Here is a 25,115-nt window from a genome sequence, read left to right as displayed (position 1 = left end):
CAAGAATGAACTTTTAGGCCCATTTGAATTTCTTTACAGAATTGAGGCTGACTAAATTTGTGAGTTTAAACAAATCTGGACCCTTGACTTTCTTCTCCACACCCCCCCTTCTCTCTCTCTCTCTCTCTCTCTCTCTCTATATATATATATATATATATATACACATATATAGTGTATATATATGTGTATAAACATATATGTATGTGTGTATATAATTTAGGAACCTCAAAAACAAGTGTTTTTCCCAAACACTTGTTCAAAGCAACTTAGTATTATTTTCATCTCAGAAAATGTGCTTAGGCCTATAGAAAAAACTATTCCCACTGTCTCTTCAATCTTTAAGCTTAGTCCACATCCACATTTACTTTATAAATAATGCTAAAGTACAGTGGATATAGATGAAAATATCATGGACTAAAATAAGATAAAATAAAATATCTTTTCTTACTGTGACCATATTCTGCACAAATACATAATCACCCCCCCATACAGACCACATATTGATTTTTCTGTAAACTATAACATAATATGTGATACATCCTGGACACATGCCTCATCTTTTCTCTGCTATCATCTCCCAGTATTATAAAGATAACTGAATATGCCCATTGTCTTTAATAAATACTCAGAGTAATTGAACACCAGAATCACTGCTCTTAGTAAAATATTCCTCCACACACATCTATGTGTCATGGTAAAGAGTGTAGCTTTTTAATATTTTTAACCAAAATGACCTTGTTTCTTAACAGATATTTTAGAAAATGAGATCTATATATTTTCCTTATTTGCTGACATATTTCCTCACGAATCATTATTTTAATATTTTTAAGAATTACTTTGCTGCTCCCCAAATCTTTCTTCATTCTTTAGATCTATTCTCTTAGTCACAAGAGTCATATGTGTGGGATTTCTCAGATCCTAAGCATTTTATTTAGTTCCCCATCATACTTTACTAAGCTTTAAGGTAATATTTTCTGTTTGAAAGGTAGGTTAACCAAGAAAGGGATTTGAGTTCAAAATTGAACCAACTACTGTAGACAGGGAACTGACCAGCTGAAACTAACATGGAAATAATGTGAAGTGAAACTGATAGCAGAATTGAAAGAAATTAATTTAAGAACCCTTGACAGTTTTCCTCTATTTTCATTTTTAAATATATTCACCTGAGAAATTAGAGACTATTTGTAAATAAGTATGAGTTTGGTCACTTACCACATTTACCATTGTGGTGACAATTGCAAGAAATTATCCTTTTTTAATATAAAATTATACTAAGTAAATTTTACAATAATAATGAACAAAAATATTTGAGATGCTTATGAAATAGGATACTAAGTACATTATAATTTGCATGTATAAAGGAATTTAAATTTGTCTTAAAAATAATTTTCAAAGGTGATTCAGACATTGCAAGTGTACGTATAGGTTGACTGTCTTAGAATCATCACTTCGTAGCTTTTAAAATATACTTGTGTTCAAACACCACTCCTAAATACTTATAATTCAGTTGACCAGAAGTGTCTTTAATGTAGTGTTTTATTAATTTTTATGAAACTCTCTAAGTTATTTTTCTCCGTAATTATTGTTGAAAAGTTCTATATTATCAATATGTTTATTAGCTTGATTATGGAAACAGCTATATGGGCATGTCCAAACTCAGCAAATTGTATTCATTATATACATTCAGGGTTTTGGATATGAGTTACATCTCAATAAAGCTGTTTTATGATAAATAATTTTAAAAAAAGGTTTGGGGAAGTAGTATAATGGTTATGTAAAGAGCCTCTCATGCCTGAAGCACCAAAAGACCTTGTTCAATCCCTAGCACCATTGTAAGTCAGAGTTGAGTAGTGGTCTATTAAAAAAAAAGAAGAAAGAAAGAAAAGCTTCATTTTAAAAAGAACTGTTTTAAGTAATTCTAGGTTATGTTATTCTTATTATTGTCTTACTTGACCACATTAAAACTATTTCGTAGGTAGTATTTTTTATTCTAGGCAACAGAAAGCTTAATTCTGGAATTTTTTAACTTAAATTATAAAGGGAGTTTATTGACTCATATACCTAAAAAGTGTTAGATGTACAGTGTAGTCTAGAAAAAGATTGACCTGAACTCCAATTTGTGGAGGTTTCCCTTATCATTTTTATTCTCAGGAGTATTTCATAGTTGATCTAAAACAGTGGTGGGGAGGCCATGGGCCATATATAGCCCTTTTTTTTTTTTTTTTTCCCCCTCCAGGGTTATTGCTGGGCTGGGTGCCTGCATCATGAATCCACCACTCCTGGAAGCCATTTCCCCCCCCCCCCTTTTTTGTTGCCCTTGTTGTTGTAGCCTCATTGTGGTTATTATTGCCAATGTTGATGTTGTTTGTTGTTGGATAGGACAGAGAGAAATGGAGAGAGGAGGGGAAGACAGAGGGGGAGAGAAAGATAGACACCTGCAGACTTGCTTCACCGCCTGTGAAGCGACTCCCCTGCAGGTGGGAAGCCGGGGGCTCGAACCAGGATCCTTACGCCGGTCCCTGCGCTTTGTGCCACATGCGCTTAACCCACTGCACCACAGCCCAACCCCCTATATGTAGCCCTTCTAAGACAACCACAGGTGTGACCCAAAATTCAGTAACTCTAGGAAATGTTTTACATCAATATTAAGTGCTAAATTTTAAGCTGATAAATTTTGTTTGGCCCAGGAATGATAAATATCCAAATAACCTTTGGCAGAAAAAGATTCCTCACCCCTGTTCTAAAATGACTTAGCAGGTGAGCTTTAAACTCTCACATAGTAATATCCAGAATAAGAAACTATGTCCTATAATTTGTAGCAATAATTTTGAGTGATAACTGAGCAACCCCTGAATTAATCACTGTACAAAACAGATGTGATTATTTCTGTTTGTTTAAAATCTACTTATGGAGTTAAGAATGAAGAGGACTCCAGTCTTATCAATACATAATGAAAGAAAGAATAGATCTTGATGTTGCATGATGTACATGACAAGGTAGCAAACTATTCAAGTGAACTATTGCACCAGCCCTAAGTGTTTACTTTTTAGCTAACTATAAAGAGAAGGGAACAAATAGGATTTTATTAATGACATCTTACCAGTATTTTGCTACAGAAAAATTCAAACATATAGAAATTGAAAGACTTTTTTAGTGGGTACCATAAATCCACCGAGTAACTCCATTCTAAAATTAATATTTGATATAGTTATTTATCTGATGTATTTTTATTTGTTTATATTTATCTTATTTTTTGAAACATTTCAGAATAAGTATTGTTATACTTTAACCCCAAGTACTTAAACATGCACATCATTAACTAGAGTTAGATGAACTTTTGATTACGTGATTCATAGACATACATACATACATATATATATATTAGCCTTAATATGGGCCAAATAATATAAATATCAGAATTGCTAAAATAATTATTCAAAGATGGATCCAAGAGTAAAATATGTATTTAAAACTTTTGTGTTATTTTATGCTTTTTTAGTATAACGTTTCTTTTATTGTTTGCTAGAATTATATTTACAGAATGCCAACATTGTGTTTTTTTAAAACCTTTTTTTTTATTTTCCCTTTTTGTTGCCCTTGTTGCAACATTGTTTTTTGATGGATCTTTTGCTTTTTAAGTTTGTACTTACCTAAATAGTTTTGCTTAGGAAACCAGTTAACTGGCAATCTGTTGTTGTTATCAGCTAGACCAAAAGAAAACCTCAAGAAAATGCAGGTTCCTGATAAATTTATTAGCGAAGTTGACATTTTCCCACTAGCTTATCAGAAACTACCATGTGTATACCACTTGAAAATAGAAAGCTGTAAAAATACTTGCAAAAAAAAAAAATCTCAAAACATGAGATTGAATGATCTGTCTCAGAAGTAAAATTAAATTGATATCTGATTCTTAGAATATAGTAGCTAATTGGGATTTTTTGTTATTGTGACGTTTTCACATTAGAAAGGATCCTAAAAGACTTTTAGTTGGCATATGTGTGAGTCCATAATAGAACACAAACATCACAGACTTAATTTATAGTCCATTTATACACTTTAATTAGAAAAATAGCATTTAGGATCTCTCTCCATTTTTCTTTTTTCTTTCTTTCTTTTTTTTTTCTTCTCATTTTGAAATATGAGCTATATTCCCTTAAAGCAGACTATTTAAACAGAATCCTGCAAGCAAGCAGAGCTTTCTAAACAATGTGTCTTATTCCGCTTTTATACTACTAATTAGCCATGGCAAATGTGCTAGGGTAGTGATACCTTGTTCAGCACCTGGTGATACTTAATCATTTAGTCATCCTTTCTCATTTTAGTCAGTCAGCTTTTTCACATGTGTACAATTACCAATATTTGTCATATCAAACTGCTCCAGCAAACTATATTACAGTCAAAGGTTGTTAAGGTGAGGTTGCCCAAAGAAGAACTCAGAGGAACAGAGTAACAAAGGGCCAATAGGAATAGCTTGATGAAATGATTTAAAGAACAGACTAATGCTACTTAAAAATGTAATTAAGAACAGGTAATACAGAAGAGCAATTTTTTAATAATTATTTATTTATTTCCCCTTTTGTTGCCCATGTTGTTTTATTATTGTAGTTATTGTTGTTGTTGTTATTGATGTCATTGTTGTTTGAGAAGACAGAGAGAAATGGAGAGAGGAGGGTAAGACAGAGAGGGGGAGAGAGAGACACCTGCAGACCTGCTTCACCACCTGTGATGGGACTTCCCTGCAGGTGGGGAGCTGGGGCCTCGAACCAGGATCCTTACCCGATACTTAACTCCGGTCCTTGCGCTTTGCGCCACGTGCGCTTAACCCCCTGCGCTACCGCCCGACTCCTGAGCAATTCTTTTAACCAGACTGTTAGGTGAAGGTATACAGAAGAAAGTAAAGACTTAGCTGCAGTTAGAAAACCAAAATGGAAAGACAGTAACAGAATCTCCATGTAGGAAAATGTTCTTCACTGTAACCCTTTTCTTTTAAGGGAATTATTTAGGACACTTTAAAAAAAAAAAAAAAACTTCTCCTCTCCTCTCCCCTCCCCTCCCCTCCTCTCCCCTCCCCTCCCCTCCCCGCCCCTTCTCTCTCTCTCTCTCTCATACTTTATTGTTTGGTGAAAGAGAAATACAAACAGAAAGAGACAGAACACTGCTCAGCTCTTGTTTATGGTGGGGCCAGGGAATGAACTTGGGACCTCAGAGCCTCAGGCATGAAAGTCTTTTTGCATAACCATTCTGCTGTCTCACCAGCCCATAGGACACTTAAAATTATATATATAAATACTCAGTAGCACAAAGGTAGTTTTTATAGAGGCTTAAAAGCTCTCAAATCAGAATGTATATTCTATATGTACTGGTACTGAATGATCTTTAAGTTGTATTTTTTTTGAAAGATAATAGCAAATGTGGAACAGCATGTATAGTTTCTGTAGTGCAGATTAAAATCATGTGTATTTGATCATATATACAAAATATCATGACAAAACCAATACCAACTATTTTAAAATATTTTCTTTCTTTCTTTATTATTGGATAGAGACAGAAATTTAGAGGAGGAGACAGAGACGTACTTGCAGTCAGGCTTCACCACTCATGAAGCTTTCCCCCTGCGGGTGGGGACCAGGGGTTTGAACCTGGATTCTTGTGCACTGTAATGTGTGCGATTAATCAGATTCACCACCACCTGGCCCCCTAATACCAAAATTTTAATAGTGATTGTCCCCATGGAAGAAAGCCAAATGGCTGGTGACCGTTACTTTCTGTACATCATAAAGAATTTTGGTCCATACTCCCAGAGGGATAAAGAATAGGTAAGCTTCCAGTGGAAGGGATGGAACACGAAACTCTGGTGGTGAGAACTGTATGGAATTGAACTCTTTTCTATTCCAATCTTGTTAATAATTATTAATTCACTAATAAAATACTTTTTAAAGTAAATCCTCACTTCCCTAGTATCATGAGTTACTCAGTAGTTTCAACAGATGTATATGGGTCAGAACTTAGCACTTTAAACATCAGTACATGGTTTCCCAGTTTCAAATTATCTGAAGATACCAAAACAAACAAATTCTGTACTTATTCTCTCAGAAGCCTTTTATCTTAAAATTTCACAATTACCATCAGGTGGTATAAAGATAGAACCTCTATCCCTGGAAATGGTAATGGTCCCAACATAGTTCTGAAACTAACTTTTAGGATTGCACTGTTTAGCCAAGTACCCCCCAAACAAAATCCTGAGATTCAAAACTATCCTCTCATTTTAAGAACAGGTTGGAGGGGCCAAGTGGTGGCACACCTGGTTAAGTGCTCACATTATAGTGCACAAGGATCCTAGTTCAAGCCCCTGATCCCCCACCTGCAGGGGAAAAACTTCATGAATGGTCAAACAGGGTTGCAGGTATCTCTCTGTCTCTTACCCTCTCTACCTACCCCTCCTCTCTCAATTTATCTTTGTCTCTATCCAATAATAAAGAAAGAAACTCCTGTTTTTTAAAAAAGAAAACAGGGGAGTCGGGCAGTAGCACAGTGGGTTAAGTGCATGTGGCGCAAAGCGAAAGGGCCAGCATAAGGATCCCGGTTTGAACCCCGGCTCCCCACCTGCAGGGAAGTCCCTTCACAGGCGGTGAAGCAGGTCTGCAGGTGTCTATCTTTCTCTCCCACTCTCTGTCTTCCCCTCCTCTCTCCATTTCTTTCTGTCCTATCCAACAACGACTACAATAATAAACAAGGGCAACAAAAGGGAATCAAAAAAAAATTAAAAGAAAAAAAAGAAAACAGGGAGTCGGGCGGTGGCGCAGTGGGTTAAGCGCACGTGGCGCAAAGCGCAAGGACCGGCGTAAGGATCCCGGTTCGAGCCCCCGGCTCCCCACCTGCAGGGGAGTCGCTTCATGGGCGGTGAAGCAGGTCTGCAGGTGTCTATCTTTCTCTCCCCTCTCTCTGTGTCTTCCCCTCCTCTCTCCATTTCTCTCTGTCCTATCCAACAACAAAGCAATGGCAATAATGACTGCAACGAGGCTGCAACAACTAGGGCAACAAAAAAAAAAAAAAGGGAAAAAAAAAAAAGAAAAAAAAGAAAACTGAGTCGGGCAGTAGCTCAGTGGGTTAAGCTCCGCATATGGCGTGAAGCGCAAGGACCGGCGTAAGGATCCGGGTTTGAGCCCCCGGCTCCCCACCTGCAGGGGAGTCGCTTCACAAGTGGTGAAGCAGTTCTGCAAGTGTCTCTCCCCCCCCCCCCCCCCCCCCCGTCTTCCCCTCCTCTCTCTGTTTCTCTCTGTCCTATCCAACAACGATGACAACAACAACAGTAATAATAACTACAAGAATAAAAAACAAGGGCAACAAAAGGGAAAATAAATAAATATAGAAAGAAAAAAAGAAAACAGGTTGGAGAGCCTCCTACCTACCCATCTTCTTTTATTCTCGGCTCCTGAGCAAAAACAGATTTCCATTCTAGCCATGAAAAGAAGGCTCACAACCCTTTCAGCTAAGCATTCAGTCTCATGGTATGGATAGAAAATCATCTATACTTAAAACTACTAGATAAATTGTCTTGAAATTCTAGGGCAACTTTTTGCTAGAAGAACTATTCAATTACTGAGTTTCTCAAAAGGTGTATTTTGTAAATTGTATTTATTAAAAACATCTTCCATTTAGTATTATCTAAAAATATTCAAAAACTGAATATTATAAACTATCAGATAGTTTGAGAATTTGTTTAGAATTTAGGTAATTAAAAGATATGCCCTATTCTGACTGTGAAAATTATCTCTTGTCTTTGCCATCTATTGTCACAAAAACAGAAAGAAGAAGGAATGCTTCAAGGACAGCTTAATAAGTCTGATTCTAACCAGTATATTAGGGAACTGAAAGATCAGATAGCAGAGCTGAATCATGAGGTAAGTGATAAATTTTGATCTTTCATATTTCTTCCTTCCTCTGTATTGTAAGAACACTTTTATTCCTGGTTATGATGCTGTCATGATAAATATTTTCTGTGAATTTTTGATTACTAAATTAGTAAAGTATTAGTAATCATACTTTACAAAATTGACTTTTTAGCAAGATTTTTTTTTTCTGTGGCAGTATTTTCCCTAAGCCTCTTCAATCATTATCTAAAATGATCAAATAATCTATCCATGGCAAATACTTTATTTTAACCATGTTTTGCAAACCCTGCTATTTGACTAGGTATCCGTTACTTCACTTAAACTAAAATTTTATTTATGCCTGTAGGTAGATTTGTAGTGGTTGCCGTTGTGCATAGAGGGAAGTCTTTTTACTCTTGTCTTCTTTTCCCCTTCATGTTGGTATAACTGAGATTGCAAAAAAGGATACTTGCCTAATATCAGTTAACAGATTTCTTAGTATCTGAACGCTTTTTAAACTGGCAATACTTTGAATCTGTGAAATTTAGCTTATGAAATTCTTAGATAATTTCTGGCGGTAAAATGCTAAATAATTTGAATCATTTAAACAACTTTTTAATGGAGGAAGTTCTTCTTGTCAATGTGACCATTTCAGTTTTCTTACCTTTAGTTTTCTATTGATGAATATCTGCCTAAGCATGAGTGAGAAACACGTTTCCTGTCTTGAATTAGCTGTACAGTGTTTAATCATGGTGGTGAAGATTTGAATGGGAATCATTTATTTAATAAAATAGCTCATTTTGGCCACTAAATTAAGACTAAAAGGAAAATGTTTGGACATTACTCTTTTCTAGTACTATGCCCATAATATTTTGACTAATACCTCCTGAAGATTTACAATCTGAGTAAATTTTAAACAGAGAAACAAAGCACTGAAACTGATAAACCTAGAGATAATTCAGTTGGACTTGTCCTGCAGCTAGGCGGTGATGGCCGTGAATGCGAATGTTCATCCGCAGCAGCATTTGAGGAACTTGCGTGCATGTTTTCTACTTATTTATCATTGTGTTCATTTTTATAGTCTATTCTATCTAATATCTACATATGAAAGAATAAGTCACAAATAAATAAGCATGTTCTAGAAATTGTATTAGGATAATTACTGTGATCCAGGAAGGCTCCTCCCCTCCCTCTCTAGGAGACAAAATCAAGGTAAGAAAGTAGTTGAACAGTAATGTCCATTCTTGTCATATGTGAGATTCCAAGTTCCCTGTCCCCCCCACTGTATATTATGGGGTGATACTCTTATCTCTCTCATAAATATAAATATATTAAAAGTATAATTAAACCAAAAAATCATTATTACTTTGTGAATCATGGGAATTATTCCTTATATTGAGGTTTTTTCCTCAACAGAAATTATGACTAAAATCAAACACCCTTGTAGTTGTTTTTCTTTCTCATGAAAAAAAAAAAAAGCCCCCTTTAGGGGGCTGGGCGATAGTGCAACAGATTAAGTGCACATGGCACAAACCTGTGTAAGGATCCCAGTTTGAGCCCCTGGCTGCCCACCTGCAGTGGGGGTGGGGGGTTGCTTCCCAATTGGTGATGCAGGTCTACATGTGTCTTTCTCTCCTCCTCTCTATCTTCCTCTCCTCTCTGGATTTTTCTGTGTCCTAGCCAACAACAATTACAGCAATAACAACACTAATAATCAACAAGGGCAACAAAAGGGGAAAAAATGGCCTCCAAGAGCAGTGGATTTGTAATTCAGGCACTGAGCCTCAGCAATAACCCTGGAAGCAAACAAAGTAAAAAAAAAAAAAAAGTAAAAATTTTAAAAACAGAAAAAGAAGCTTTAATGTTGCTCATCTTCAGACTGCATATGAACTGACTGTTTCTATGAATATTCTAAAAATCAGTCAGCAAGGGGGCTTGGGCAGTGTCACACCTGATTGAGCACACAGTATCATGTACAAGGACCTGGGTTTGAGCCCCTGCTCCCCACCTATAGGAGTGAAGCTTCATGAGCCATGAAACTGGTCTGCAGATGTCTTTCTGCCTCTATATCCCCCCACCCCAATTTCTCTCTGAAAAAGAAAAAACTGCTGTTGGCAGTGGTGGATTCAATGTTGGTATAACCATGTGGCAATAAATAAATAAACAAAAATCAGTCAACAAACATAATTTTTGTTTGCCGTGTACCTTCACTGAAAATAATGACATTTTCCCCATCAAAACTGACAAAGAATGGAGTCGGGTGGTAGTGCAGCAGGTTAACTGCAGGTGGCACAAAGTGCAAGGACCAGCACGTAAGGATCCCAGTTCGAGGCCCCCAGCTCCCCACCTGCAGGGGAGTTGCTTCACAGGCGGTGAAGCAGGTCTGCAGGTGTCTATCTTTCTCTCCCCCTCTCTGTCTTCCCCTCCTCTCTCCATTTCTCTCTGTCCTATCCAACAATGACAACATCAACAACAACAATAAAACAAGGGCAACAAAAGGGAATAAATAAATAAATATTTTTTAAAAGAGCTGACAAATGGTTCACAAAGATTTAACTTCTTTCTTCCTTCATTTCTTTCTTTCTACCAGGGTTATTGCTAGGGCTCAGAGCCTATACCACAAATCCACCACCACTCCCATTCCTGTCAGCCACTTTTCCTTTCTTTGATAGGACACAGTTTGAGAGGGGAGGGAGATTATAGAGGAAGGGGGAAAGACACCTGAACTACTCGCTTCACTGGTGCTTAGGTAGAAAGTTAGTGCAGACTGACATCTGCACACTTAACTACCATATACTGTACAGTCTCCTTTGAAAGATGCTTGGATAAGATAGTAATAACTTCTGGATTGGGTTTTGAAGAAATGAAGTTTTTGTCATTCAGATTGGGCATGAAGAGTATTTAAGTTAGAACCATAAACTAAAGGGGGCCAGGCGGTAGTGCAGCGAGTTAAGCACATGTGGTGCAAAGCCAAGGACTGGTGTAAGGATCACGGTTCAAGCCCCCGGCTCCCCACCTGCAGGTGTGAAGCAGGTCTGCAGGTGTCTGTCTTTCTCTCCCCCTTTCTGTCTTCCCCTCCCGTCTCAATTTCTCTCTGTCCTATCCAACAATGACAACAATAATAGTAACAACAACACCAGTAAACAACAAGGGCAACAAGGGGAAAAAAGTGGCCTCCAAGAGCAGTGGATTCGAAGTGCGGGCACTGAGCCTTAGCAATAACCCTGAAGGCAAAAAAAGAAAGGAAGGAAGAAAGAAAGAAAAACTAAATCGTAGGATCCTTGGAGTAACTCAACAGAGTACATGCCTTCCTAGGTTTCCGCCCCCAGGACCATGTGGGAGTACCAAGAATGGGGGATGGCGGAGAGACTTCATGGATAATGGAGCAGTGCTTTGGCCTCCCTCTCCCATCTCTTGTTCTCTCTCAGTAAGACCAGGCTTTATTCCCTAGCACTGTGGGTTTTTTTCTCTTTTTTTCTTTTTAATTTTTTATTTAAGAAAGGATTAATGAACAAAACCATAAGGTAGGAGGGGTACAACTCCACACAATTCTCACCACCCAATCTCCATAACCCAGCCCCTCCCATGATAGCTTTCCCATTCTCTAGCCCTCTGGGAGCATGGACCCAGGGTCATTGAGGGTTGCAGAAGGTAGAAGGTCTGGCTTCTGTAATTGCTTCCCTGCTGAACATGGGCATTGACTGGTCGGTCCATACTCCCAGTCTGCCTCTCTCTTTCCCTAGTAGGGTGTGTCTCTGGGGAAGCAGAGCTCCAGGACACTTGCTTCCAGAAATCAGTAAACCATCTACTTTTACTTGTAAATCCAGATTTCTACCACTGTATCACGTCCTGGGTCAGTAAACCATCTGCTTTTATAGCATAGATCCATCTTTCTAAATTTGTTGACCATCAGACAAAAGTTACTTTTGAAATACCAGGATAATAAGAGAACTTGCTGATTGAAGAGATTAAAGCAATAGTGACTCCAGAGAGTTTGACCTTGATGACTGAATTAATGGTTGATGCTGTCTACTCAAGTTTGGGAAGGGTAGACGATTAAGAGTTCTATTTGGTTTATATTAAGATTAAAGTTCCTTATTAAGCATTAATGTGGCCCTTTGGTAGTACAACAGGACTTGCAAGCGTGGAGTTCTAAGTTCAATCCCTGGCAGTGCATGTTCCAAGATGACGTTCGGTTTCTCTTTCATTCTCATAAAATAAATCTTTTTTTTTTTAATGGAAAATTGGGCCCTGGTGCAGTGATTACACTACTGAACTTGAGAGTATGAGGTCCCCAGTTCAATCCCCAGCATCCACTGTGCTACAGTGATGTTCTGGTTTTCTCCCCGTCACCCATATTGTAAATAAGTTAAATTTGTTTAGGAATTGACCAATAGCAGGTAAGCAAAGGATGTGAATGAGAAGTGGAACTAAAAGTAGATGTTGTAGTTATTACGTATAAATGCCATTCATTGAGAGAAGGAAGACCCAAGAGCAAGTTTGTGAAACTCTTGACCTTTATGGTCAAGCAAGTTTACAAAGGAGATGCAAACCACTAGTGGGATAGAAGGGAAAAGGAAGTGTGTAGAGACACAGGAGTCTTCAGAAAAATGACCATCAAAGGGAACATTTCAACATAGTTATTTTAGTTAGACTTTAAATTTCCCTGATCCTTCTTAAGAATACATATGTTAATATTTCTTCAACATTTTTTACCTTTTGTCAGAGAATGATCGATGTTTTGTGAAAGAACATGAAAAGGGGCTGAAGGGTTCTTACTACAAAGTTAGTGAGTCAGGGTCTGGGTGGTGCCACGTTGGGCTGTGTACAAGGACAGGGCAGGTATTGGATCTCCCACTTCCATCAGCAGGGTGGATGCTTTACAGGTGGTGAAGCACAGGTCTGCAGGTGTCTAACTTTCTCTCTCCCTCTCTATTTCCCTTTCCCCTCACAATTTCTGTCCATCTTTTCAAATAAATTAGAATCAAATAAATTAGACAAAAAAAAAAAAGGCAAAAATGGCTACTGGGAGCCATGGATTAGTAGTGCTGGCACTGAGCCCCAGCAATAACTCTGGTGGAAAAAAAAAAGTTGATGAAGTCATCTCTCTAAAGAAATTAGAAGAATGTAAACTTTTTTAGAACAAACTTGTACAAGGGTGGAAGAGACTACTGTAAAATAGTATAAACACCATACAGCCCAGGTAGGTAAATTCTTTCCAAAGTTAGCCATTGTGTTGCTTTCTACTATCCAAAAGGCCTTCTGTCATTCTGTTCACTTTGGAGGAGGTTTTTTTTTTTTTTTTCTTCACAGTTATCACTGGGGCTCAGTGCCATTGCTATGAATCCCCTGCTCCTGGTAGCCAATTTTTTTTTCCTTTTTTTATTCTATAGGACAGAGAGAACTTTAGAGAGAAGAGGAGAGAAAGACAGATACCTGCAGACGTACTTCACGGCTTGTGAAGCGTCCCTGCTGCAGGTGGGGAGTGCAGGCTTGAACCTAGGTCCTTGCACACAGTAGTGTGTGTGCTTAACTAGGTGTGCCACTTCCCCGGCCCCTGGGGAGACATTTTTCTAGTTATAAGTTAACAGAATCTTTTCTTTCTACCAGCTAAGATAAAATTAGAGTTTTGAGTAAATAAAAGGGAAACTAAGCAAAACCCTTACAGAGTTTGACTTGCAATGTGTCTATAAATTAGTTCTCTCCCTTCCTCTTTCTGTCTCTCTCTCTCTGATAAAGAAATGAGTGGAAAAGGAGAGAAAAAGAGACCTACAGAACTACTTCATCACTTGTGAACCCGCATGTGGGGACCAGGAGCCTAAATGCTGGCCCTTACACATGGTAATGTGCCTGCTTCACCAGGTACACCACTACCGGGCCCCTTTACTTGTTTTGTTTTTGAATAGATAGAGCACTGCTCAGTTAGGGCATTTGATGGTGCTGGATATCAAGTCTGGGACCTCTTACTTGCAAGCCCCATATAGTACCACTGTGCTATCTCCCTAGCTCTTTTAAGTTCTTTAATTCTGATGATTCTGTTTATACAGGCTTAAGCTATGTATTTAATTAAAAATCTACACAAAACTATTTTAATTTTTATTACATATATTCATTTTGTTATTCGATGATATTTTGGGTGGGGGAGAAACTATAAGAATCAGATCATAAACTGTGTCTTTGTAGCATTTGAGTTTGGGGGTTTTGTTTGTTTGTTTTTCATTATATTTTTTGGTTTAAAATTGAAACTAGCACATCTTGGGGAAATAGCTCCACTGGTAGAGCTTGAAACTTGCATGCGAGAGGCCCCCACTTCAAGACCTGGCCACACGTGTGCTAAAGTGACACTCCGGTGCTCTAGCACATACTCTTCTCCCCATACAGAGATATACATACATGCATACACACATACATGCATGCATGCATGCATGCATACATACATGCATGCATTCACACACACACATATATAGTAAAATTATTTAGGACCAGAGAGAACTCAAATTAGGAGCTAAGCAGTGGTACACCTGGTTGAGTGCAGATATTACAATGTGCAAGGACTCAGGTTCAAACCCCAACAGCCACCTGCAAGGGGAATACTTCACGGGGTAACATAGTGCTGCAGGCGTTTCTTTCCCTCTCTACCCCCTCCCCTCTGAACTGCTCTCTTTATATGTCCAAAACATATAAATAAATAATAAATAAATAAGTAAATATATTTTTAAAGGTAATCTTTTGTTTAAAAGAGTGACATTGGGAGTCAGGCGTAGCACAGCGGGTTAAGCACATATGGCGCACCCCCGGTTCAAGCCCCCAGCTTCCCACCTGCGGGGGAGTCGCTTCACAGGTGGTTAAGCAGGTCTGCAGGTATCTGTCTTTCCCCTTCTGTCTTCCCCTCCTCTCTCCATTTCTCTCTGTCCTATCCAACAATGAAGACAGACAACAATGATAACTACAACAATAAAACAAGGTCAACAAAAGGAATAAATAAACATTTAAAAAAAGAGTGACATTATTTGAAGTTTTAAAAGAAGTTTATAAGGGCTCATTTTAATCTGGGCATTAGAAACAGAATATGAAAAGTATATGTATTGCACCAAAGTAAAAGATTCTGGGGCGGGGGGAGTACAGGTCCTGGAAAAGGATGACAGAGGACCTAGTGGGGGGCTATATTTTTATGTGGGAAACTGAGAAATGTTATGCATGTACAAACTATTGTATTTACTGTCGAATGTAAAACATTAACGCCCCAATAAAGAAAAAAAAAGTAGAAAAAGGGAGTCGGGCGGTAGGGCAGCAGGTTAATGGCACAAAGCCCAAGGACCAAGCAGCATAAGGATCCCAGTTCAAGCCCCTGACTCCCCACCTGAACGGGAGTTGCTCCACAGGCAGTGAAACAGGTCTGCAGGTGTCTCTCTTTGTCTCCCCCTTCTCTCTCCATTTCTCTCTGTCTATCCAACAATGACAACAACAAGAATAACTACAACAATAAAACAACAGGGCAACAAAAGAGAATTAAAAATAAGTAGAAAAGAGCTTTTTCTTTTTTTTATTAGCCTTTGTAGTTACAGAAAGCTGTTTTCTCTCATTCAAACAGCTTTTGTTTTAGGTTTTTTGTTTGTTTTGTTTTTAAACTGGATACTTAATTCTATACTGATTTTTTTTTTTCCCCTCAAGTCTTCATTTTCTTTTTAAATTTACAAAGCTGCAAGTACATCTGCAAGTACTAGTTTACAGAGTTGGCAGCCTAGGATTTAAATGATGTTTTTTTTTTTTTCTCCAGGGTTATTGCTGGGCTCAGTGCCTGCACCATGAATCCATTGCTCCTGGAGGCCATTTTCCCCCCCTTTTGTTGCCCTTGTTGTTGTAGCCTCGTTGTGGTTATTATTATTGCCATTGTTGATGTTGTTCGTTGTTGGATAGGATAGAGAGAAATGGAGAGAGGAGGGGAAGACAGAGAGGGGGAGAGAAAGACAGACACCTGCAGACCTGCTTCACCGCCTGTGAAGCGACTCCCCTGCAGGTGGGGAGCCGGGGGCTTGAACTGGGATCCTTACGGTCCTTGAGCTTTGCACCACATGTGCTTAACCCACTGCGCCACCGCCCGACCCCCTTAAATGATGTTTGTACCTACAAATTGCATTAATAGTTACAGTCTGCTTGTGGAAGCATAAATAAGAATAAGAAATAGTGTTTTCTATTTGTATTGGTGACAGCTGGTAATTTGATTTTTAAATTATTGTCTAAGAAAAAAATTCAGTGTATGGAGTTATAAACTCTTGTGTTTTTTTATATTTTTCAATTATCCTTATTTACTTATTGGATAGAGACAGCCAGAAATCGAGAGGGAAGAGGATAGAAACAGAGAGACACCTGCCAACATTGCTTCACCATTTGCAAAGCTTCCCCCTGCAGGTGGGAACCAGTGGCTGGAACATGGGTCCTTGCACATTGTAACATGTGCACTCAACCCGGTGCTCCACCACCTGGCCAAAACTCTTGTGTTGTTTTAAAATGAAAAGTGTTAGAATTGACATTGTGGCAGCTTCTTAATATAAAAAAAAGTGTTCCCTTAAACTCGTGCTTTCTGTAGTTAGAGCAACTTCAAATACCATCCAAGAGGCTACACAAATCTCAGTGTAACTAAATTGGTGCTTTTGCCTCTCAGAAGACCCCATGTACATTATGAAAGACCATACTTATACTCCTTTGAAAAGTTGCTTTATTTACTTATTCATTTATTTTGACAAGCAAGACCAGAGCATTGTTCATTCTGCCATATCCAATGTCGAGATTGACCTCAGGTACCTAGCCTCATGTTTGTAAGTCCAGTGCTATAGATACTTTGCCACTTTCCAACCACAAGATCCTTACCTTGAATATTTAACTGTTAGCGGTTGGGGGAGATAGCATAATACATATGCCTATGGCTCTGATGTTGAAGATTCAACCCCCCACACCACCATAAATCAGAGCTGAGCAGTGCTCTGGTAAAATAATTATAATAGCAACAACAGCAACAACAATAACATATATGTATATATTATTTTTTAATGTTGCTACAAATTTGAACACTTCTTTATAATTTTACAAACTAATCTATATAAAACATTTTTTTATTTTGAAATAGTTTTATTTAAATTTTACAGAAACCTGATTGGAGTTCTACAAAAATGCCCATACAATGCCAGAGTTCCTTAAAAGCAACTAATGTCATGTTCTTGTTTTGCATAAAACATGCATTAATATCAAATGCCACAAGTTGGCCCAAGTCTGTCTCTATACGAAAAGACAGTCTAATACAGTTAGAGGAAAACTAGTTGTGTTGCTGGGCAGATGACCTCACCAATGTGTTCCAGTCCCTCACCTCTCTAGAGCCCTACCCCACTAGAGAAAGACAGAAAAAGACTGAGGAGAGTCGGCCAGTAGCGCAGCAGGTTAAGCACAGGTGGTGTGAAGCCCAAGGACCAGCGTAATGATCGGTTCGAGCTCCAGCTCCCCACCTGCAGGGGAGTCGCTTCACAGGCGGTGACGCAGGTCTGCAGGTGTCTGTCTTTCTCTCCCCTTCTTTGTCTTCCCCTCTTCTCTCTGTTTCTCTCTGTCCTAATGATGACATCAGTAACAACAACAATAACTACAGCAACAATAAAAGACAACAAGGGTAACAAAAGGGAAAATAAATGTAAAAAAAATTTAAAAGAAAAAAAGAAACAGATTGAAGATAAGGCTTGACCTGCCAATGCCCCTGTCTATGGGAGAATGTTAGGGAAAGATGACCAGAGGACTCTGAACACCATCCAGAGAGAGAAGAGGGAAAAGGAAGGAATTTGGAAGTAGTAGTAGGTGTAGGTATGACATAGAAAGGAAGAGAGAAGGCAGAACTATAGAAAGAAAAAGGGGCCAATATATGTAAATATAGACAGTTATAGAAATAATAGTCAACCCATATCTGCAACCTTGAGAAAAATATTGTAGCTTCCAATGGAGGAAATGGGAATACAGAACTCTGCTGGTGGGAGTGGTGCAGAATTATACCCTGTTATCTTACAATTTTGTGAATCAATATTAAATCACTAATACAATTTTTCAAAAGTAGTTAAGAATAGGGTAAAAAAGAGTTTCCTGGTAAAATGATAAAATTCATTCTTAACAATTATTTATCTATTATTTGATAGAGACAAATTGAGAGGGGAGGGGAGATAAAAAGACAGAGAGAAACCTGCAGTTCTACATCACCACTCGGGAAGCTTTCCCCCTAGAACCAGGGGCTTGAACCTGGGACCTTGTGCACTCAATGTGGATAACCAGGTGCGCCACCACCTAACCCCCTTAATGATTTATTTAAATGAGTGCCATTAGTATATTCCTCTTACAGTGCTTATATTTTCCATTTATCTTAGATAAACAGCTTATCTTGTTTGAAGTCCAAATAACATACAGTATTTTAGATGTGAAGTAATAGTTCTCTGTAAAGGACTCAAATCTGAGCATACACACGCACGCACACACTAACATCTCATTTGAAGTCCAAATAGCATGTTCTTAAAAGTTTATCCAGTTCTTCACTTGATAAATGAGGAAGTTGAAAGCCCAAGAGATGAGGGACTTACCCAAAGTTACAGAGCTAGTCAGTGGCAGAGACGGAACTAATGCCTAGGCATTTTGTCTTCTGATCGCCTACATCCCACTACTCCACCACAGCCCTGCTGACACATTTAACTATCATGTGTTAGGTAGAGTAGAAGTTATAAATGTTTTAACTGAACTAAAATGAAATTACTTTCAAATAAGAACTCAAATGTCTATTTTCTTACAAAATGTTCGCTACTTTTTTTAAGCTCTTTTTTTTGTTAGAATTTATTTTTACTTATTTCTTTTTTTGTTTGTTCCTTTTTTTTTTTTTCCTCCAGGGTTATTTCTGGGCTCAGTGCCTGCACCATGAATCCACTGCTCCTGGAGGCCATTTTTTCCCCCTTTTGTTGCCCTTGTTGTTATAGCCTCGTTGTGGTTATTATTGTTGCCATTGTTGATGTTGTTCATTGTTGGATAGGACAGAGAGAAATAGAGAGAGGAGGGGAAGACAGAGAGGGGGAGAGAAAGATAGACACCTGCAGACCTGCTTCACCGCCTGTGAAGCAACTCCCCTGCAGGTGGGGAGCCAGGGGCTCGGACCGGGATCCTTACGGTCCTTGAGCTTTGTGCCACATGCGCTTAACCCACTGCGCCACCGCCCGACCCCCAGAATTTTATTTTTATTTATTTATAAGAGAGAATGAATGAGATGGAGAGAGCCGGAGCATCACTCTGCCACATGTGCTGCTACAGATTGAATTCAAGACCTCATGCTTGAGAGTCCAAGGCTTTAGCCACCTTCCTGATCACGTATTCTTTCTGCAGCAGATTCTGGACTTTTGTTGTATCGTAGACTAAGGAAATTGTTCTTACTTGACTTCTGTTTCCTGTAGTGTTTACTAAAATCTTAGTTTTTTTAGTATTATTTGATTTTATGAAAATGACAGATTATCTAACAAAATTTGACGTGTCTGGAAACTAGAACTACATTAAGATGGTCAACCCAATTTCACATGTACTATTATTTAAGAAATACCTAGACCAAGGAGATAGCATAGTGATTTTGCAAAGACCTTAATATTTGAACTCTGATATCCTGGGCCTACTTCCCATCACCAATGTAATCCACAGTTGAGCTGTGCACTAGTGGGGAAAGAAAAAGAAGAGAAAAGAAATGTTAACTTTACCTAAGAACTTAAATTAGCTAAGCTTTCAACACATTCTGCTTTAAGAATTTGTTGTATAAGGGGCTGTGGGTGGTAGTACTCTAGGTTAAGTAAATCTATTATAATGCCAAAAACACAGGTTCAAAGCCCAGCATCCTCCCCTTCAACGGGGACGTTTCATGAGTGATGAAGCAGTGCTGCAGATGTCTGTTTCTTTCTCTTTATCTCCCCTTTCCCTCTCGGTTTCGCTCTTTCTGTACCCAATAAATAAATAATAATTGAAATTTTAAAAACCTTTTTTAAAAAAGAATATGTTGTTTAACTGGTAACCAAACATTCAGCAATTGCCTCTAGAACAGTTTATTTTTATCTTATTCTTTATTTTTTCAAGTAGTCAGTAGGCCCTGTCCTGCTCATCACATCAACATGGTATAATAAATAATTTTAAGCAGTCTGTCAGATATTCTTTCTTCATATATATATTAGACAAGTGCTAGAGCACAGGACTTGCCAGCCTGAGGCCTCTTAACTCTATCCCTGCCATTGCATATACCAAAGCTGAGCAGTGTTCTGGTGTCCCCTTCTACCTCATAAGATTTTTCCCCCCTCCAGGATTATCCCTGGGGTTCAGTGCCAGTACTATGAATCTACCACTCCCAGCGGCCATTTTTTTCTTTTTTCCTACTTTTTATTCAGTAGAACAGAGAAATTGAGAGGGAAGGGTAGAGGAAGAGAGAGACACACCTGCAGGACTGTTTCACCACTTGTGAAGCCTCCCAGCTACAGGCAGAGAGCGGGGGCTCAAATCTGGGACTTTGCGCAGGTCCTTTGGTAGAGTATAATGTGTACTTAACTGGGTATGCCAACGCTCAGCCCCCTAAAAATATATCTTAAAACTAAAAGTGGGGTTGATTAGTGGCACACTTGGTTCAGTGCACATGTTACAATGTGCAAGGACCTGGGTTCAAGTCTTTTGGTCCTATAAAAATGTAATTTGTTAATGAAATATGTTTCTAATAATGACAGTTTTATTAAGGAATTGGAATTGAATGACAGAAAGAATATGTCTGGCAAGAGAGGGTAAGATGTGATAATATAATCACATAGAAAAGAAATAAAGTGAGGAGCCAGATGGTAGTGCATCAGGTTAAGTGCACATGGCGCGAAGCACAACGACATGTATAAGCATCTGGGTTTCATGCCCCGGCTCCCGGATGGGGAGGGAGTTTGCTTCACAGGCGGTGAAGCAGGTCTGCAGGTGTCTATCTTTCTCCCTTTCTGCCTTCCCCTCCTCTCTCCATTTCTCTCTGTCCTATCTAACAAAGACGACATCAGTAACAACAACTACAACAACAATAAAAAAAAAAAAGGGCAACAAAAGGGAAAATAAATATTTAAAAAAAATTTTTTTTTTTTTTTAAATTTTTTTTAAAAAGAGGTAAATCTGGTATTCATAATCTAAGGGCCAAATAAACGTCCTTAATAAATAATATCAAACTAGCCAAGGAAATGTTGAAATTATAAAATCAGATTCAGGGTTGGGGGGGTTGATAGCATAATGGTTATGCAAAGAAACTCTCATGCCTGAGTCTCCAAAGTCCCAAGTTCAGTCCCCCGCACCACCATAAGCCAGAGCTGAGCAGCTCTGGTGTTTCTCACTGTGTCCTTCTCTCTCTACAGCTATCTCAAAAATAAAATGAATAAAAATACTTTTAAAAATCTGTATCCCACAATGACCTTGGGTTCATACTCCCAGAGGGATAAAGAATAGGAAAGCTATGGAGTTTTACCCCCTCTTATCCTATGGTTTTGTCATTGTTTCCTTTTTATAAATAAAATAAAATTAAAAAATCAGATTCAAACATTAAGCTATATCAGATGGAATCTTTTTCTTATATTGTGTCAGACACTATGGGAAGTACTTTGTAGTTTTATTTATCTATTTACCTCCAGTTACTGGTGCCTGGTGTCTGGAGGCAGCACTACCAGTCCACCGTTTCTGATGGTCTTTTTTTTTTTTTTTCCCCAAAAAGGACAGAAAGAAATTGAGAGGCATGGGGGAGATAGACACCTACAGATCCACTTTGACAGTTGTGAAACTTTCCCACTTCAGGTGGGGAGCAGGGGCTCGAACCACGGTTCTTGGTGTGTGTCCTTGCACTTAGGACTATGTGTGCTTAACTGGGTGCGCCACCACCAGGCCCCCATACATTAATGGTAGTTTTACTATTAAGGAATTTGCAAGTTGGAGGGGGCAGTTAATTTGATAAAGACTATATGGTTGGTGCTGATAATTAAAAAATGTTGTTTACAATAAATCCCTAATGCTTATAGGCAAGCTAAATTGTGAATTCCTTGATGGTTTATTGAATACATATAAAGTATATATATATATATTTTTTTAAATTTTTATTTATAAAATGGAAACACTGACAAGATCATAGGATAATAGAGTTACAATTCCCACCACCAAAACTTCGTATCCCATCCCCTCCCCTGGTAGCTTTCCTATTCTTTATCTCTCTGGGAGTATGGACCCAGGATCATCATGGGATGCAGAAAGGTGGAAGGTCTGGCTTCTGTAATTGCTTCCCCGCTGAACATGGGCATTGATAGGTTAATCCATACTCCCAGCCTGTCTCTCTCTTTCCCTAGTGGGGCAGAGTTCTGGGGAAACGGGGCTCCAGGACACATTGGTGGGGTCATCTGCCCAGGAAAATCCAGTCGGCATCATGGTAGCATCTGGAACCTGGTGGCTGGAAAGAAGAGTTAACATTTAAAGTCATACAAATTGTTAACTAATCATGAACCTAAAGGCTGGAATTTTGCAGATGAAGATTTGAGGTCTCTGTTTTGGAAATAGCTAGTAAGTCTATTTCAGGTATATTCCAAAGGGCCCATGACTTCATTAGTTTTTGTCTGAGACTGACATCTGATATGCAAGTGGACCCAAGTTATTGTCTGGGGAGATGATGTCATGGCTGGAAAAAGGGCTAGAAAGCTGGATCAGGGAAGAGAGTAACTCCCAAATATGGGAAAGTATGTAAATATTGTTAACTGTAAACCCCATCGATTTGATCTGGAGCCCAAATTCAGCACAGGAGCCTATGTAACTTCTGCATACCTGTAGGTCCAAACTTGCATTCTGTGATCATGAGTAGGAACATTCCAAGTTGCACTAATTTCAAGGCTCATCTTGCTCGGGTGGTAGATACCATCAGCTGGGGCCCTAGTTGGGGAGTCCTGGGATTCCCACACAGACATGATGAGCCTAGACCTCGAATAAATCCCTCTCTCCATTGTCACTGGTCATCTCTATCAGGAACAACATAAATGTTATATTTTTATACACTTTTCAAAAGTTCCAACCAGTACTGTGAATTTGCAAATTCAGCCAGCCCCCTTGGTATTCAAACTGTATCGTATATGACCAGTGTGAATTCATTCAGACTTGTTCCAGTGTTTTTCTTTTCTACAATCTTATTTAGTCTGTGAGCCATCTGTGTCTTGCAGACTAGGTGGCAAGTTTTTACTAGAGCTTTACATCAAATGAGTATAGCTAGATTTTCCAATAATATAGTAATGAAGCAATGCTAATATTTGTCTGTAAATTGCTCAATACATGGTCTCAACAACTGCTTTATGACAGATGAGGAAAACAGTCATAATAAACAACTTCAAGAGGAACCCAGTATCAAATATCACTTGGGTTATGGGAAATAAAAATAGAAGGTAGTAAACTTTTTAAAAGATTTTTTAAAATATTTATTTATTTCCTTTTTGTTGCCATTGTTGTTTTTATTGTTGTAGTTATTATTGTTGATGTCGTCGATGCTGGATAGGACAGAGAGAAATGGAGAGAGGAAGGGAAGACGGGGGGGGGGGGGCGACGGGGAGAGAAAGAGACACACCTGCAGACCTGCTTCACCGCTTGTGAAGTGACTCTTCTGCAGGTGGGGAGCTGGGAGCTTTGTGCCATGTGCGCTTAACCCGCTGCACTACGCCTGACTCCTGGTAGTAAACATTTTTTTTTAATTTTATTTATTTATTCCCTTTTGTTGCCCTTGTTGTTTTATTGTTGTAGTTATTATTGATGTCGTTGTTGTTGGAGTAGTAAACATTTTTTAAGGAAATGAATCTAGTTATAAAACCTATAGTGACAGATTTTATAGCTACTTATATCATTTATATAAGCTGATTTGATTCAGTTAAAGTGAAAGAGACTTATTCCTTCTAGCATTCCTAGGAAGATATCATCTAATTGTATACTCTTGGATTTCAGGAAAATAAAAACACTTCAAACCAGTTCATTGCTATATTCTAATAAGCATACGTGTATGTGGGGGGTGTGTGTGTGGGTGGGTGTGTGTGTGTGATGAAGAATTAGTGGGGCTGGTGATGGATGGTTCACCCAGTAGAGTGCACATGTTACCATGTGTGAGGACTGAGATTTAATCCATTCCCAACCTGCAGGGGAGAAGCTCCTTTAGTAATGGAGCAGTACTGCAGTTGTCTCTCCTCTCTGTCTTTCATTCCTCATCATTCCTCCCTGTTTCTCACCCTATTAAGAAATGACCACCAGACAATGAGCCTCATCAATAACTTTGGTTGCCAAAAATATATATGTATGTATGTATCAAAATTAAGAGTGATTCTATGAATGTTCTTGAATTTGATATGAGTAACCAAAATGAACTATGATTTTAAAATCCAGTGAACTTAGCCATATACGCAGGTTTTAAGGACTTAAGTATTCATAATTTATTCAAAAACTTTCCTACTTTATTTTTCTTCTTTATTGGGGGATTAATGTTTCACATTTGACAGTGAACACAATAGTTTGTGCATGCATAACATTTCTCAGTTCTTCACATAACACTACAACCCCCACTAGGTCCTAACTCTTCTTTCATTATCATGCCAGTACTTCAAAATAAAAAAGAAATAGATATCCATACAACAGACCAGGTTCTTTAGCAGTTCTGAGTCTTTTTATTTTGATAATCCTAGCTTTGCTTCTAGATTTTGAGTCTTTTTTCTCCCTTTTATTATAGGGGGTTGAAAAATTATCTTTAGAACGCTGGATTTAGGTCAGGAAATCTAGATCTGGACTCAGTTCTGTCACTAATTTACTGTGACATTATGGTCACTATGTACTTTATACATTCAGCCAGTAAACACTTTGTTCCCAGGCATGTGTTAGGCCTTGTCTCAGTTTGTACATCCCAAAGCAGATATACTAAATAACCATTAAAGGCCTTCATAGCTCAATCCTTTGCTTGGTAAATAAAAGCCATAGTTTCAATTGTAAAGGAAAGAGACCAGTAGAAACTATCACTATGGGCAATGCTATGGTGGTATTGCCTGTTACCTATCACCTAGAATCAGGTCATAGGTCCAGGTATGGGAAAACCTAAACTCACTGGGGGAAAAGAGTAGAATGGTATTTCAGGCAGAGAGACCACTAAAATGCAAAGGTTTGAAGGTAAGTAAACATTTCTTAAATTACTCA

The 25,115-nt window shown here is 38.5% G+C and overlaps 1 protein-coding gene across 7 annotated transcripts in view; it reads left to right on the top strand.

The window, feature by feature from the left end:
• The window catches only part of EVI5 (ecotropic viral integration site 5), a 193,254-nt gene that overhangs the window by 151,695 nt on the left and 16,444 nt on the right, over window positions 1–25,115 (top strand). For 6 of the 7 annotated variants that reach the window (XM_060202085.1, XM_016192653.2, XM_060202084.1 and 3 more), the window contains one exon: window positions 7,806–7,901. The exons of the other annotated variant lie outside the window; for it this stretch is intronic. In XM_060202085.1, coding sequence (XP_060058068.1) covers window positions 7,806–7,901 — 96 coding nt within the window. The remainder of the gene's footprint in view (window positions 1–7,805; window positions 7,902–25,115) is intronic. 7 annotated transcript variants of the gene reach the window in all.

This window comes from Erinaceus europaeus, chromosome 11 (genome assembly GCF_950295315.1).
Source record: "Erinaceus europaeus chromosome 11, mEriEur2.1, whole genome shotgun sequence".
NCBI classification, from domain to species: Eukaryota; Metazoa; Chordata; class Mammalia; order Eulipotyphla; family Erinaceidae; genus Erinaceus; species Erinaceus europaeus.
Note: the sequence above shows the minus strand (reverse complement) of the source record. Positions and strands in the feature narration are given on the sequence as shown.